At 37.5% G+C, this 17,163-nt stretch overlaps 1 protein-coding gene across 2 annotated transcripts in view; it reads left to right on the top strand.

Moving 5' to 3' along the window:
* Nucleotides 1-17,163, top strand: part of LOC126967629 (organic cation transporter 1-like) — a 51,907-nt gene extending 34,744 nt beyond the window's left edge. For both annotated transcript variants that reach the window (XM_050812191.1, XM_050812192.1), the window contains 8 exons: nucleotides 4,493-4,596; nucleotides 5,632-5,825; nucleotides 9,352-9,472; nucleotides 13,181-13,316; nucleotides 13,631-14,195; nucleotides 14,398-14,529; nucleotides 14,811-14,992; nucleotides 16,893-17,163. In XM_050812191.1, the coding sequence (XP_050668148.1) occupies nucleotides 4,493-4,596; nucleotides 5,632-5,825; nucleotides 9,352-9,472; nucleotides 13,181-13,316; nucleotides 13,631-14,195; nucleotides 14,398-14,529; nucleotides 14,811-14,992; nucleotides 16,893-17,075 (1,617 nt within the window). In that variant the 3' untranslated portion in view covers nucleotides 17,076-17,163. The remainder of the gene's footprint in view (nucleotides 1-4,492; nucleotides 4,597-5,631; nucleotides 5,826-9,351; nucleotides 9,473-13,180; nucleotides 13,317-13,630; nucleotides 14,196-14,397; nucleotides 14,530-14,810; nucleotides 14,993-16,892) is intronic.

Below are 17,163 nucleotides of genomic sequence, written 5' to 3'. Positions count from 1 at the left end.
GGTTATGTTTTCATTTACCCACTCGATATGCTGCATTATTTTGCATCCTGGAAAGTGAGTTTCCGTCAGGACTCGCTCTGTTTCCTCTGGTGAGTTGGTAAATGTACCGTCAGGTTTCAGCAGGGATCCAAGGATTTGCCTGGGTTGGTTAGAGATTAATTTCCTTGCCCTGTTGGCCTGGTTATGGCATTGGATGCTGCTGCAAAATTTACGCCAGCCTTCTGATCTTCTGTATCTGATGCGTTTCTTGTATTCAGACTTACACTCTTTGTAGATGTCCCAGTCGTATTGATCGCCTGTGTTCATTGCGCGGTTCAGATGTCTCCTCACTTTTTTCCTGAGCCTTTCTAATTCAGGTCCCCACCAGGTCTGGGGTCTTGGTCTGTCTGATTGAGGGCTGGTGAGGGGACATGTAGCATGATAACTGGCAGTCATGAATTCGTATATTTTTTCTATTTGGTTTTCGATGTTGTCTACTCCGATTATTCTGGCTGGGAGTGTTTCGTCCTTTAGACGCGATTCCATCAGCGACTTGTACTGAGTAAGATTCGTTCTGCGGGGTTTCCTCTTGGGAGGCGGTGTAGTGATGTTTACCTCCATGTTAAAAAGTATCCATTTGTGGTCTGAGCAGGATGCTTCTTTCGACACATGCCAATTGGATATATAATCAGACACTCCCTCTGTTGCTAAGGTGATGTCTATAATTGTTTTGCTCCTTCTATTTACAAAGGTGGGTTCTGAACCTACATTCAAGATATTAAGGTTAGTAGAAAAAAGGTATTCAGTGAGTTGCTTACCCCTTTCGTTGGTTGTTTGCATGCCCCAGAGCGGGTGATGTGCATTGCAGTCTGCAGCCACAATAAGCTCGCTCTTGGTTGTCTCGCAGTAGTTCACCAGTTTGACAAGTTCTTCCGGCGGTGGGTCTTCCCCGTCCGGCATATAGACGGAGGCGACCACTATCGCTCTCTGGTGAGTTGGAAGGATGTGTCTGTCCAGTATTTTTATTGCGCATAAGTCTCTGTAACAAAAATCTGTTAGGGGTTGCACATGTAGATTATTAGAAATGTAGATACAGGCTCTAGGGTGTTCTGGTCCTGAGTAATGTATAAGCTTACCTCCGATATTGGAGAGATGGCATATCCGGCCCCGCCTAACCCACGGCTCCTGGATTAGGGCGAGAGCTGTAGGGTTAACCTCCAACCATTTCCGAAGTTGGGCCGTTGCGGTTTCGCTATGGTGGAGGTTTATTTGGATGGTGCTGCACTTAGAAGGGGATGCCATCTTTGGATAGCACACCCTCCTCGCCATCACCGATGCAGAGCTCTTCAATGCCCTTGGTGCAGTCGGCATCGCCTTTGGTGCCCGTCGCCAGAAGCTCTTCGAGCTCCTTTAGGCTGTCGAGCACTTCCTCCGATGGAGAGCTAGTGGCGCAGTTGCCGTCTGCTGGGTCAATTGCTTGAGCGTCCATGGGTTCCGGCAGTGCATCACTGTCGTCTATATTATTCCCAGTTGTTGTCGATGCCTCACCGTTTGTATCCTTAGAGGGGGGGGTCTCGGTGTATTTACCTCCTGGCCCCTGGAACTTCAGATATACTGAGCCCAGCATGAATGATAGCCGGCGCTCATGCTCCAAGATTGTGGGGATTTGGTCCTCCGGGATGCTTACCACGATGAAGCTGTGGTCGTTGTGGTGATAAAGGGCGTGTAACAACCAGCTGTCTACTTTGGCCCAAGAGTTCTGGAACCGTAGCATCCCGCCGATTGCTTTGGTGTCCTTCCATTCACCTGGTAGTAGAATGCCACACCTGACGCGGTTGGGAATTTCCCAGATGTTTTTTACTGCCAGGGTGTCACCGTTAGGGAGTTGGATTTCCTGGACAGCTATTTTCAGCCACTCCAATGTTTTAAGATTAGAGCACCACAGTTTTAGGATGCCCCCATCATAGACGGGTTTGCCCAGAAACGCAGGCCCTTCTCTGTCTTCATTCATAGCGGCCATCATGGCTGACATGAGCTTATCTTCAAGCTTGCTTTGTATAAGCTGTGCCATATTCGCGTCAATATGCCCTGTAGTGGTAGATGTTATGGCCACAACAGGGTCGGTTTTCGCAGCGTTGGCGTATGTTGTCGGTTTGGGCCTATTTAGCAATTTGGCCCTCTTGTGGTCACCCCTCGGAGAGTTGGTGTCGTCCAAGCGAGTGCGTTTGGTGGATGTCGAGGGTTGGGCTACTCCACCTGCTTTGTTGGAAGGAGGCCTTCGGTTGTCTGGGGCCTTCCTAGGATCATACCGGGCTTGCCTGACCGGCATATCCGAACCTCGTGAGGTGCTGGGTTGCGGTTCGGGTTCAGAGGAGGGCATTGAGGCGCTAGCTTTCTGAGCGTTGGCCTTGCGAAGGCGAGCTGCTATGCGCCTTTGCCTCCTGTTGGGTCGATGGCGATCTGTGTTGTCATGTGCCGAGTGACTTTCCCCTATTCGGGGTTTGTTTTGGTTTCGGCCCTTGTAAGATACGAGGGTCCAACCTGCCTCCAGTCTGCTGACTGATTGGGCAGACACTGCTGATGCGGCGTCTGTGCCCATAGACGGTTCCCTATTAGGCTCCTTGGTCTGTAATTTCTGGGTGCCAGCAGTTGCTGAACACGCTCCAGAGGTTTGTGTGGTCCCGGTGGATTTCTCCGCCGGGGAATTATTTTGTTTAGGGGTTTTTTTGGATCTTGTGTTGTCCATAGTTTACCGGGTAAAGAACTTCGTTCCCCTTGCTCCCCACCCTCCACCGAGCCCGCAACTGGGGATGGTTAACTTAACCATCAGGGCTGCAAGGGGAATATAGGTCCAGCTGGTTGGCCTCTTGCGCGACATCGGGAGCTCGAGATGAGCGGCTGATGGATTCGATCCTATCCATCAGTTCCTCCACCCATTCTTACCCCGTCAGCATGGCTGAGCACCTCCCCTTGCGGGGACCAGCCGAACCTCGCCTGTGGCCCTGCCAAGGCGGGGACACTTGACCATTACCCTCGTGGCGGCTACTCACGGGGCTACCGTTTAGCTTGAAATCAGGACCGAAGGAAGCGTATTACGTTACAGGGGTAACTAATCCCCGACCCCTGTCCCGCTCAACCTCCCAGGACTCCGTCATCCCCGCGTACGGCGATCAACTGCGCAGGCCAAAGACGCAGGTGGATGCTGTAAAATCTTCCGGTTGGCACCCACTAACCGCCGGAAGAGTGGAGCAGATATTAGCCACTGGCCAGCAAAGGACTGCCATTACGCAGCAATTAGTGAAAATCGAGCGCAATAGCAAATCAGTCACAGGCGCAATGTTTCCAGGGTGCACCGGAGAGGTAGGTGTCACTCTATTCAGAACGCCTAAGAGAGGTTTCATCGTGGATCGACACCACCGCCCACACGTGGAGGTTTCTGCTAAGCACCCCATATTACTATTTTATTTTAGTTTTTATAATCTGTTACGCTTCTGTTGGTCTATAGTCGCCATTGCCCGAAGGCGTATCAGTTCGGTAAAACTGCAGCCGATAATAATTGACTCCACAAAGTGGCTGTGCGATGCAAGAAATTTCTTATTTGTTATTTTAAGTGATCTCCGTCCCTTCTGAGATAAAATATACATGGAGCCCTAAGAGCTTAACTGGCATACAAAGATTTATGAATCATGATTCATCCGGTTGTTTGACTTAGTGGTCTAAGAGCCCGTGAACCCCAGAACTACGTTATTTTATAAAAGCTGAAAGTTTGTCAGCGCATGTTCCCAATACAGGTAAGAACGATGGACCATTATGGAGTTTGGGTTACAGTGGCTTGGGCAGGTAAAGGTAGGAAAATATCAAAAGTGTCTGGGTAATGAGGAAACATCATCTACTTAGTACCCAAGTATTATATATAAAAATCAGCTTTTATACGATAACGTAAGTAAAATTATAATTTCATGAACATTAAGGGTGTCTGGCAAGGGGTTCCCACAATATTAAGTGTATGGCAAAGAATAACGTGATTTTTATTAATATTGTGAAGGTAATACCGAAAAATCGCACTTTATTATTTTGATGTATTTAGATCGGTATTTTACACACCTTTAGTACCATTTACCTGCCACAGCAACGTCTGGCAAGAGGTTGGATCTATCAAAAGTGTCTGGCTAATGAGGAAACATCATCTTCTTATTACCCAAGTATTATATATAAAAATCAGCTAGTATACTATGATGTAAGTAAAATTATAATTTCATGAACATTAAGGGTGTCTGGCAAAAATGGTGGCCCAAACTCCATAATGGTATAAACTTTCAGCTTTTATTAAATAACGTAGGTCTGGGGTTAACGGGCTCTTGCTCTATAGTGGGCATTGCACAGGAGTATGCCTAGAGGAATGGTTTCGAATACCACATTATTCATAAATTGTGTTTGTCAAATAAAATTTGTGGTTCTTCTCTTATTTGATGTTTCTTCATGTATAACTAATGAATATATCAAATGATTTTAGTATTCCCTGGTATGCAACAAGGACTGGTTACCACGAACTGCTAATACTCTGTTCTGGGTTGGATCTATCGTGGGAAACCCATTTTTCGGATGGGTTTCAGACAGGTAATAATTTCGAAATTAAATTTCACTCGATTTTAAAATATATTTAATTTAATTATCACCGGTTTCAAAACTACCCGCAATTATAAAGCGATATTAACATTCGCTAATTTTGAAATGCAGGATATTTCCACATTGTTTTAAGCAATTTATTTTGTTTTTAAAGTGATAACCCTCACTTCTCGGATTAATTAATAATACTGAAAACAACGTTTTATGAACGATGCGGGACCTCTCGCGTTCCGTGCGAGCGCTCTTTCCAACTTTCAGGTTGAGGCTATCTACAGGATCTACTTTACACTTACTGCTCATTCCCAATATTTTCATACTAGGAAATTTACATGAGATGTCTGTCTTGCAAATCTAAACAATTTGTTATGTTTTTAAAGTGATAACCCTCACTTCTTGGATTAATTACACAAATAAATCTTAACAAAATTTTATGAACGATGCGGGACTAGAACCTGCGACCTCTCGCGTTCCGTGCGAGCGCTCTTTCCAACTGAGGCAACCGTTCGAGTGACGTATCATTTATAAAATCTTGTATGCTTTGTTCAACTCTCATTGTTATATCGTTTTAAGCGAACTGAACTGAAAAACGATTTGCAGCAACAAAAGTTAACTGTGGATAAAACTGAATTAAGTAGCTTATTATTTTGTCATAAGTTTGATTTGGAAAGTATGCCGCTTAGATTTTCTTGTGGCGGCTATTCAGAAGATAGACCTTAGACACAAGGTAACCATAGACCATTGACACAATACAGTTATAGAACAGTACTTAAACTTTATGCTAGAGCGCTCTAATCGACACACAATTGGAGCGCAGCGGAGACCAATCCTTAATCTAAGGTTGGGTTTTTGGATTTTTTCAATAATTGTCGTCGGATTTGAATTGTGAGTGAAGCTTCTGTTTGTAATGTCATGTGTAAAACTTATAGATGGTTAATTTACTCTAGAATTGTCTTAAGAGTTTTCCCTTTTATATCTCCTCTTAGCTATCGTATTTTATTGATGAACTTTTGTATTTATATATTCCAGATACGGGCGAAGACCAACTATCCTGCTAATGATCTTCTTACTAGTTCCAATAACTATTGCGACCTCGTTCCCCGGAAATTACTTAACATACATAGTCCTAAGAATTGTTGGAGGGCTGTTCTTCCCTGCGATGTATCAGCTGCCACTTATTTTGGCACTGGAGTTGATGCCACCCGCTAAACGGACAAATGCAGGTATTCATTTTTGTGGCTATTAATAGTAGCATCCGGACGACCGATATCAGAATTTTTTGAATGAACAAAACTTGAACAAGTAAAAACTAATACGACATCTGGATTCAAACCGGGGTCTTCTGCTTTCCAGATCACCCAATGTCTCATCTGAGCTATTATAGTTTCTAATAGTGGTGAAATTTACCTCTTGTATTCTAATGTTATTGTAGCTGTTTCTCATTAAAACACGGTAAAAACTATATTTTTTTAAATTGAAACCTAGCTACATCAATTTATCGCCCCCGAAACTACCTGTATACTAAATTTCATTAAAATGGTTTGAGCCGTTTCCGAGATTCAGATTATATAATATATACAAAAATTGCTCGTTTAAAGATATAAGATAAAGTTTTTATAGCTATGAACTTATCTGGCGATGAAACTGGAAAATGAGTATTGGAACTGCTTAATTAAACCATTCCTTCTAGTCGTGTTTGAACTAATTGGAACTGTCACGAAATGGAATCATCATCATATCAGCTGGAAGATGTCCACTTCTGGACAAAGGCCTCACCTAAATATCTCCACGATGATTACACTTGCGCTACCCTCATCCAACGTATTCCGGCGATCTTAACCAGATCGTCAGTCCATTTTGTGTCCTACCAACACTGCGTCTTCCGGTACGTGGTCATCATTCGAGAAATTTACTGCCCCAATGGCCATCTGACCGTCGAACTATGTGCCCTGTCCACTGCCACTTCAGTTTCACAATTGTTTGGGCTGTCAGTGTTTTTGGTTCTTTGAATGTTTAACAAATATTAAATTTAAAACCGCTGGTAGACCCAGTAAATAAAAAATTTAATAAATTATCACATAGCGACATGTCGATATTGGAACATTCCCATACGCTCGCGCGTTGGAAGCGCAATGTTCTAAATAAAAAAAAAAAAAAGAAGAATTGAAACAAGTTAGTGCACAACTCAGTAGGAGGCTCCTTTGCACAGGATGCTGGCTAGTTTATTGGTACCATAACGGCGCCCATTTCTGCCGCAATGCAGTTATGTGTAAACATTATTATGTTTATTCGGTCTAAAGGGTGCCATAGCTAGGAAAATTACTGGGCAAATGAGACTTAACATCTAATGTCTCAAGGAGACGAGCGCAATTGGCACTAGCCGCTCATAATATTTTGGGTATTTCAAGAATCCTGAGCAGCACTGCATTCTAATGGGCAAGACGTATCAATTACCATCAGCTGAACGTCCTGCTCGTCTCGTCCTTTATTTTCTTAAAAAAAGAGGCTGTGTTGATCGATTATAAAAAAATAATTTATATAGTATTACACAAATTATCTAGCCCCAATTTAGCGTTTTGCGCATGTAGACCCTTTAAACCTAGCGGAATCATATACAATATGGATTAATCTTATTTGGACTTATGAAATTTAAATAATATGCTATTCGTAAATATTCATATAACATTAAATGAACATTGAAAAATCTTGTCCTAATACAAACATGAGGTCAGCCTCGGAACCGGTTGTCGATTCTCCAAACCTGCAACATGTACGGTACCTCACTTGGAAAATGCGTTGTCATCCAGGTACATAGGTAAACCACTCTAAGCATTAACAACAGATTAAAGAATTTCCTGTTAATAATCTGTAGGCCTTATAATATGTAGGGATAAATGCAGCTCAGACCGATTTTACCTACAAAATTATGAGACTATATAGAGATTTCGTATTCTCCTGTTTACTCCTAGAAAATCGAGCCTACGAAAAAAATTTTTGATCAAATATTTTCAAGAGGAACAAGTCTATGTTTCTACGATTTCCCTTTATCTTAAAAACGTTTAAATATTATTAGGTATATGTCTAAATAGGGCGGTATAAAAATGGTATTTTTATGAATGGCATGCATGGCATATCTCTAAGGATAGATGGCTGTTGGGGTAGTTAAGTTAACGATTGGTGACCAGATAACGAAATAGCAGTGTTAGTAGGCCCCCCACAAAATGGACGAATGATCTGTTCAAAATCGCCATAAATGAGGGCAGTGCAGGACCGATCGTCATGGAGATCTTTTTAGAGAGAGACCTGGGCAAATGAGACTTAACAACTTATGTCGCAACGAGATGAGCGCAATTGTAGTGCCATTCAGAATTTTTGGATTTTTTAAGAATCCTGAGCGCCACTGCATTATAATAGGCAGGACGTATCAATTACAGGTGAACGTCCTGCTCGTCTTGTCCCTTATTGTCATAAAAAAAAAAACTATTGTCCACTGGACGTCTTTCTGCTGAAGACATTATTGCCTTATAGTGTGAAAGAAAACCTCTTAAAGATTGGCCTACTTACAACGAATGCGATGAAAATATTTCTGATAATTATAAATAATCTAATTATAAATTTAAATTTGTCAAAATAAAAGATAGTGTTATCGTATCACAGCCTAATTAATTAATCTCTCTCGATTGGAATTCATCGTGTTATTTTTTTTAACTTTTTTAATTCTAGATAAGGAAAAACGAGCGTTGTCTAAATCATTACCACCACTGGAATTACCAGCGTTTCCAGCTGTTAGCAGCAGTAACAATTGGTGACACCAGTGGTAGGCTCCTTTGCACAGGATGCCGGCTAGATTATGGATACCTCAACTGCGCCTATTTCTGCCGTGAAGCAGTTATGTGTAAGCATTATTGTGTTTCGGTCTGAATAGCGCCGTAGCTAGTAAAATAATTGGGCAAATGAGACTTAACATCTTACGTCTCAAGGTGACGAGCGCAATTGTACAGTCGGTCAGAATTTTTGGGGATTTTCAAGAATCCTGAGCAGCACTGCATTGTAATGGGCAGGGTGTATCAATTACCATCAGCTGAACGTCCTGCTGTCGTCACTTATTTTCATTAAAAAAATGTTTCGTATCTCGCACGCTTTGTTGGTCTATACGCTAGTATATTGTGAGTCCGAATGGGTCTGGAGGTCTACTCGCACAATCGACAACGATATATTCGGAACGATACGATAATACCCCGAATATATCGCACCTATCCTACTCTAACAAATGTTCGTATTCCATATCGTTTATCGGCGAAAAAATATTTTCGCATTATTTAACTACAAAAACTCATTGAGAAATAAAATAACAATTTTAAATCACTTATTTATTATAACGTTTAGATCATCTATTATAGATTCTAAAACAGTTAGCTTATTGCTAACATTAAAACACCCAATGTCCTAATAACCATTACATCATCCAAACGAGTGTTGTAATGTTGTACTGAAAATCATTACAACACTCGTTTGGATGATGTATGACGTGATTACTAGGACTGGCTGTTTTAATTTTAGCAGTAAGCTAACTATTTCAGAATCTTTTATATAGTATTCATATTATGGGTGTAGAGAAAGTCTTGTATGCATCTCTTGATAATTAGGTATTAAAATACTCATGTGATACTATAATCAAGCCACATTCGTGTTTTAATACCCCTTATTACACAACAGTTGCATAAATAACTATGAAATTTTTATTCGCAGGAATTGTAATTGGAATGTTATTTGGATCCGGAATGTGTATTTTGTCACTGATAGCATACTTGTTGAGAGAATGGTTCTACCTGTCCTTGGCAACGACCCTACCATTCATTCTAACATACAGGTAAATAAATATATAATTACTATGTTTGTTCATAATTAATGATGGTTATTATTTACGTTTCAAACGTGTTTTTAAAACGATTTATCGCTTAATTTAGGATATGTATGGTAACTGTACTAAGCACTTACTTACGTACTTCAAAAATGTTTGCTACAAGATAATAATAATAATATAATAATATAGACACACTTTTTACACAAATTATCTTGCCCCAAGTTAAGCATATATAGCCTGTGTTATGGGTTACAAGACAACGATATATTTAATACAATATACTTACTTAAACATACATAAATTCATATAAACATACATAAATACATCTAAACATCCATGACTCGGAAAACATCCATATTCATCATATAAATGCTTGCACCTACCGGGATTCAAACCCGGGACCTCTGGCTTAGTAGGTAGGATCGCTAACCACTCGGCTATACAGGTCGTCAAATGAGACGAATGTAAAATTTCGGGAAGAGGATAATTGTAAGTTTTAGTAATAAGGTTTAATAATTATTTTACATTCTATTCGTATATATTACATAGATTTATTCAGACTCAGAACTTACATTTTCTTTAAATGAAACAAGAGGCTAATAGTCACTAAAGTATGTAATAAATACTTTGGTCTTAATATGGTGCAAATATCTTTGGGATACTGCGTCATATATGAAGTCCTGGTAATGGTCCTTACACGTTGTTAGAAAGACATCATTTCAACCGCTATAAAAGAGATTACTATCATCGCTACTATATTTATGTTCTTCTCGTGGCTATTCAGTAATACGACAAGCGCGTGAAGTCAGAATATAGTACGGTATACCCGCGTCATAATTAATACAATCTCTTCTTCAACTATGATCGCCTGGTACAAACACACTGTATAATGCTTCATATCTCATTCTCTCGCCATCTGAATCCTATACATGTACCTGCTTGTGTTTCATCGAATTTCAAATCACGATTCTAAAGAAGTTTCACTTCAAAAATATTAAATCGATTTGTATATAAATGTATTTGAATAGAAGCATAACTTACATATTTATTTTATGTGAGTACCGGTATTCGTTGATATAGATACACTGTACAGTTTTATTTTCGGTCAATTTAATGAACTCATTTATTTCACACAATTATCTTAAAATCTTTGCGCGCCACCATTTGCCGATCAGAATCATAGAGTACCTTTGTATATTTTTTTCTGATTTAGTAATTACTATGTCCTACCGCTACATACAAACAACGCTATCTCGACGTCTAGTTAATAAAAAAAAATAACAAAAAAACAACCGACTTCAAATACACTATTCCAAAACAATAGATAATATAATATATATGCACTAAAAAGTATAAAAATATTTGCGTATTTTTATACAATCTAATTCTAGTAACGGTTATTGTTATTTTTGGAATTGGTGTCCTTACGCCGCGACAAGCTCTCGCCTCTCACCTCCTCACGACTCAAGCACATCTCACCAATAACTATGTACAACTTTGTGGTTACTAATCTTGTATGACACCGACTCCAAAAATTACAATGATCGTAACTAGAATTAGATTAATTAATTAGATTTTATAAAAATACGAAATTATTTTTATACTTTTTAGTGCATATTATGTCTATTGTTTTGGAATAGTGTGTTTGAGAAGTCAGTTGTATTTTTGCTAAATTTTTTTTTGATTTTTTGATTTTTAGTGAATTTGAAGTACACTAACTTACAATTTGTACAAATAAGTTTAGATATACTAAATTATTCAATGCAGAAATGAACGTAAGTGCTTTGCAATTTGATTACAGATAGTTGGAAATTCTGCCACAGATCCCAGCACGTTTACTGTAAGTCGTTAAGAAGTCCCATTGATCATCATATTCGACTACGACAATTACTTGACCATAACTATGTTATGGTAGATGACTTAAATATCCTAATAGCATATCAGATTCGGCTAAGTATCGTTAATTTGCTCCTAAGAATTGCAGAATTCCGTTACTTTGTCATGGATTCCGTAATTAGAACTTAACCATACTATACCTTTGAAGTATATCTTTTCCAAAAAAAAAAGAATCATCGAAATCGGTTGGCACGATATTGAGTTATTCGTAAATTTACCATCCACATACGTATAGCAAATTTAAGACTTATATGGTTTTCTCATGGAATCCATTGTGAGATCTGGACCAAATTACAATGAGACCACACGGGAAGCACCAGCTTTCAAAAAAAACAGAATCATCAAAATCTGTTCATCATCAAAAAAAGTTTTGAGGTAACAAACATAAAAATAAAAACAAACATACCGACGAATTGAGAACCTCCTCCTTTTTTGAAGTCGGTTAATGATGCTCTGGTGGGATGGACGGATATTACAAATAAAAAATATAATAATAAATAACCTATTTTTGAATACCGATAAGTGTTTTGTTATAAGTTATAGCAGAAAAAGAGAACCTATACAATTTCAATGCAAACTTTTTCAAAAAGAACTAGCCCGCGTTGATCAAATTCGTGATCTAGGTGTAATTATGGATTCTAAAGTCACTTTTGTACCTCATATAGATAGCATTATAAATAAAGGTTTTAAACAATTAGGTTTCATACTTCGGGTAGGAAAGCCCTTTAAGAGAGCTTTAACGTACAAGGTGCTGTTTAATAGTTATGTTCGCAGTCATCTCGAGTTTGCTAGTTCTGTTTGGAATCCATTTTTTAATATCTATGCAAATAAAATAGAAAGGGTCCAGAAAAAATTTTTAAGAGCTCTCGATTATCGTACAGGTCACTTATATATGGATTATGACACATCACTGAAAAGGCATGAAATATGCTCATTAAGTTGCCGTCGAAATTGTACTGATATATCAATTATTTTTAAAATTATAAATAATATTATCGATTCCCCACCATTATTGCACTCACTGTCATTTAGAGTACCTCAACGTCGCGAACGAACTTGCCGGAGCAAGCCTCTTTTTCTAATACCTCGTAGTCGTACAAACTACGCAGAAAACGCATTCATAAGACGTGCTTGCAGGTTGTACAATGATAAGTTATTACACATAGATTTATTTAGTGAATCCCTAAGCAGTTTGAAAGAATCTGCTTTGGAGTATCTTTCTGATAAAAAGTAATCAAGTTATTTTAAATAGATATGATGGTTTTCAAAATGATGTTTATATTAAGTACGTATTTGTTTTATATTAATTAATTAATGATGTAGTATTACAAATGTAAGAAACGGTAGGTCTATAATGTAGGTATGTTGCTCTTCAAAGTTATGTTAATATTGTTTGCTTTAAATAAAATAATTAATTAAGTAGTTATTAAAATTGAAGTAGTGTGTAACTCCTGTGTAAGTAATAATTAATAATGTAGTTTGTAAAATGTAGGAAACTCTTCAATACTTAGGTTAATATTGTTTGCTTTAAATAAAACTATAAAATATATTAAAAAAAAAAAAAAAAAATAAGAAATTGTAGGTTAATAATATAGATAGTATGTAACTCTTCAAAACTTATGTCTATAATTAAGAATTTGTATTATATAAAATAATTAATGATGTAGTTTTTAAAAATCTAGGAAACTGTAGGTCTATATTTTACTAAATGTTTCTCAGCTAATATAGTTATAAATGACTGTTTGTTTCTGAATAAAATAAATAAATAAATAATTAGTATAAAAGTTACTAAGTTCGACTAACATATTTATTTTCTAGCTATTTTTGGCTTATACCAGAATCTCCCAGATGGTTGGTTGGTCGAGGTCGTATAGCTGATGCTGAAAAGGTCCTCAGAAATATTGCGAGAAGGAATGGCATCACATTGCCTTGCGGATTTTTACTAGATTTACATGTAAGAGATATTATATCATTAATGTGCTATTCGTTTATATTTAAAGAGATGTAAGTTTGTATATTTTAATCGTATCTCATCAATCATATTAAATTTTATACATATAATGTTTTAATTGGGGAATCAATAACAATTAACTAATATTTAAAAAAAGCTGGACGAATTTTTTGGCTGAAATAATAATAGGTTAGGTCCAGTTAGCGTTTTGACTAATTATTAGTTGTTGACTATGATATTTAAAACTCTACATTATTTAGTAGATATAAAAATGTGTATTTATTGTAATTGTTTACTTTTCATCTGGTATTTTTTAGAAAAGAATCAAAGAAGAAGAAGAAATAGAAATATTTTCAAATGGACAGTTGAAAAGTTTTACGAGAAGTTATGACCTAGAAGTTGATGCAAATAAAGACTTCAACAAAGATGTATTTCTTGAAAATGATATTTTGAAAGACGATAAAACCGGTGAAGAAAAAGAAGTAGTAATTGATGAAACAGAAAATATAAGTATATGCAAAGAAGTCAAAAGAACTAGTATAGAATTAGAATCTCATGAAATGGAAACGCCAAATATGGTTCAGACAGATCCTTTTCTTAAAGTACAAATTAACTCCTTGAGAAGAAAATCGAAACAGTTTGTTAATAAGATCTTCTGTAACGAAGATGATGATGATGATTTAGATGAAAATAAAGTTATGTATGAACAGCATTCAGAGAATGATTGTGAGGCATCTCCACTAGATTTATTTAGATACCGTAATATAAGAAAGAAGTTTTTGATTTTAACTTTCAATTGGGTTTCAGTAGGAATAGCTTATAATGGACTCAGTTATAATACGACGAATTTAGGTGTTAATGACTATTTGGCCTTTTTCATAGGTTAGTTATTTTTCTACTATACTCCTCTATGATAGCCATTCACGAAAAAGTAGACCTCACTTGATTGAAGATTAATAGACCTACGGGCCACAATTATATTGGGCTATTAATAAATGTTGTCTATTACAAAAACGGTACACGTGTGTGAGCAGTTTTCTAAAGTGGCAATTTTTTGTAACATAATTTTAACTTTCTTTTTCAGGTGGTATTGTAGAACTCCCATCTTACGTCATAGCTTGGCATTGCATTGAGAAATATGGCCGACGGTGGGTGTTTTTTGGTTTCATGATAATTGGAGGTATTGCTTGCCTCTCCTGTGGGCTAGTGCCTGAAGGTAAATATTTTCTTATTCTTTCTTGTTAGCGATTTACTGAGCTAGAATTACATCTCTCTCTCCGTTTTACATTTTTTATAATCTAGTGTAATTAAAAGCTAGTTTTATTTTAAGTGATATTGAGAATAGTCCTAATCCTTGACCTTTTAGAGTTTCATTGATAGAGAATTGAGTAATATTCATGTTAAGTATAATTATCCTCTAATAATAATCACTATTGAAATCTGCTATAATTGATAAAGTGGAGGATATTGTATAAAATAAGGCACGATAATTTGTAGACTTGCCATGGGTAACGTTGACTCTGGCAATGCTGGGAAGATTATCAGCGGCGGCTTCATTTGCTGTGTTCTATGTGCAAGTCGGAGAACTACTCCCAACTGTCCTCAGGGCACAGGCAATGGGAGCAGCTTCATTTATATCTGGGGTGGGGCTGCTAGCCTGTCCCTATATTGTTTCTTTGGTAAGTAAGATCATTTTCATCATGTCAACTTTACCAGTGGGAAGCTCCCCTTCATAGGATGCCGGCTAGATTATGGATACCACAACAGCGCCTATTTCTGCCGTGAAGCAAAAATGTGTAAACATTAACATGTTATGTCTCAAGGTGACGAGCGCAATTGTAGTACCTCTCAGAGTTTTTGTGTTTTTGCACTGCATAGCAGTGGGCAAGGCGTGCCAATTACCATCAGCTGAAGGTCCTGCTCGTCTCGTCTCATAAAAAAAGACTTCCAACGATAGTGATAGAGTCTTCAAAAGTTTTACACTGGTATTAGCACCTTCCGCATTCAGCCGACTCCTGTGAACTTTACCTGGTAGTCAGTCCGCCTTATGAGGTGCCGGCCAACTGTTCACATTCTTTTTCTTGGTTGCTACTCCAAAAATGGTAAAGATTGATCCATCACCTTTTCTGCGTGCTATATGCCTGCCAACTGTTGCTTGATCTTTGCAATTCTTCACGCTATCTCACTCAATTGATCATGGTGATTTTTCAAATTAAAATTATAATATTTTTATTCAAAATAAGATTCAAAATCAGTTATTGAACGTCAAAAAATACCACCCATTCAAAATAGACTGCCTCAGACCTGAGAGGAAAGGGCGCAAGAAACTCAGCGGAATTTTTCTTAAAAAAACATAGATTACAATGTTATACCGTAAAATAAATATATAAATAAAAGAGTCTGAGGTTGTCCGCTTCATTCCCAGTCTGTGGTATCAAGAAAATCATTTATGTTCTAATAAACTTTCCCACACAAACGTATTTTAACAATTCTTTTAAATTTCGTATTTTGTTTTGTATATTTTCAGCGATTATATTGTAAAAGCATATACATCGCGCAATAAAAGACTTACTAACTCGACTTAACCGATTAGTAGGCATAACAAGATTATGTTTGTTCCTCGTTTTAACATTTTGATTGTCACTGTTTCTAGAAAATTCCTTAATGTGCTTATGAACATATAGAACACTATCAAGGATTATATTCAAAACTTATTCCGTCCCCGACGGGCGAAGGTGGGGATTAAGAACATCAAATTGCCACATTGAAAAATGAAAAGATAATCATTATTATAGATACCATTTCATCATTTATTAGATAGTTTTGATCAATTTGGTATAGCAAAAAAAAAATCAAGGGCCTCGAATAGGCCTCTAATATTATTAATATCTAAGTAAAAATTAAAAACCAAATGCTTACTTTAGTAGTCATTTTTTATTGCCTCGCAGAAATTGTGTAAAGTCTGGTTTTCGTCTTTTGTTTATAAAAATAAGGGACGAGACGAGCAGGCCGTTCAGCTGATGGTAATTTATACGCCCTGACCATTACAATGCAGTGTCGCTCAGGATAATTGAAAAACACACAAAAATTCTGAGCGGCACTACAACTGCACACGTCATCTTGTGAGATAAGTTGTCAAGTCTCATTTGCCAAGTAATTTCACTAGCTACGGCGCCCTTCAGACCGAAACACAATAATACTTGCACATTACTACTTCACGGCAGAAATAGATACCCATAATCTAGCCGGCATCCTGTGCAAAGAAGCCTCCGTTATACAAACAGATAAAAATTTATAGGATTCAGCCGGAAAGATAATGAGATAGGAAGTATATTATACAGTGCTTTGGTACCAGGCGATCATAGTAGAAGAAGAGATTGTCTTATGTATGACGCGAGTATACCTTAATATATTCTGACGTCATGCAATCGACACGAGAACAGAAATATGGTATATGTAAGCTCTCGAGTCTGAATAAATCTAAGTTTCACTTCTACCATTGGTGCATACTAGGCTGAATAGTCTCCCACTCGTAATAGTGAATTAAGTAATACTAATAATAAGCATTTTCTTTCACAGGGTGTTATCCGTAAATGGGTACCACTCATCATCATTGGAACACTAAGTGTCGCAGCCGGGTTTGCTTCATTATTCCTACCAGAAACGTTGAACCATCCTCTACCACAGACGTTGGGTGATGGCGAGAATTTTGGTAGGAATTTCAAGATACTCAGCTGTGTGGAACGAGATAAAAAATATTAATAAAATCTTTGACATCAACTGGTCTTTGTAGGACCTTTGTAAATGGCGGAAAAAAACTATTTTTAATAAAATAACTTTTATATATTTA

Source organism: Leptidea sinapis, chromosome 13 (assembly GCF_905404315.1).
Source record: "Leptidea sinapis chromosome 13, ilLepSina1.1, whole genome shotgun sequence".
Taxonomy (NCBI): Eukaryota; Metazoa; Arthropoda; class Insecta; order Lepidoptera; family Pieridae; genus Leptidea; species Leptidea sinapis.
The sequence above is the reverse complement of the archived record's forward strand: the minus strand, read 5'-3'. Positions and strand labels throughout refer to the sequence as shown.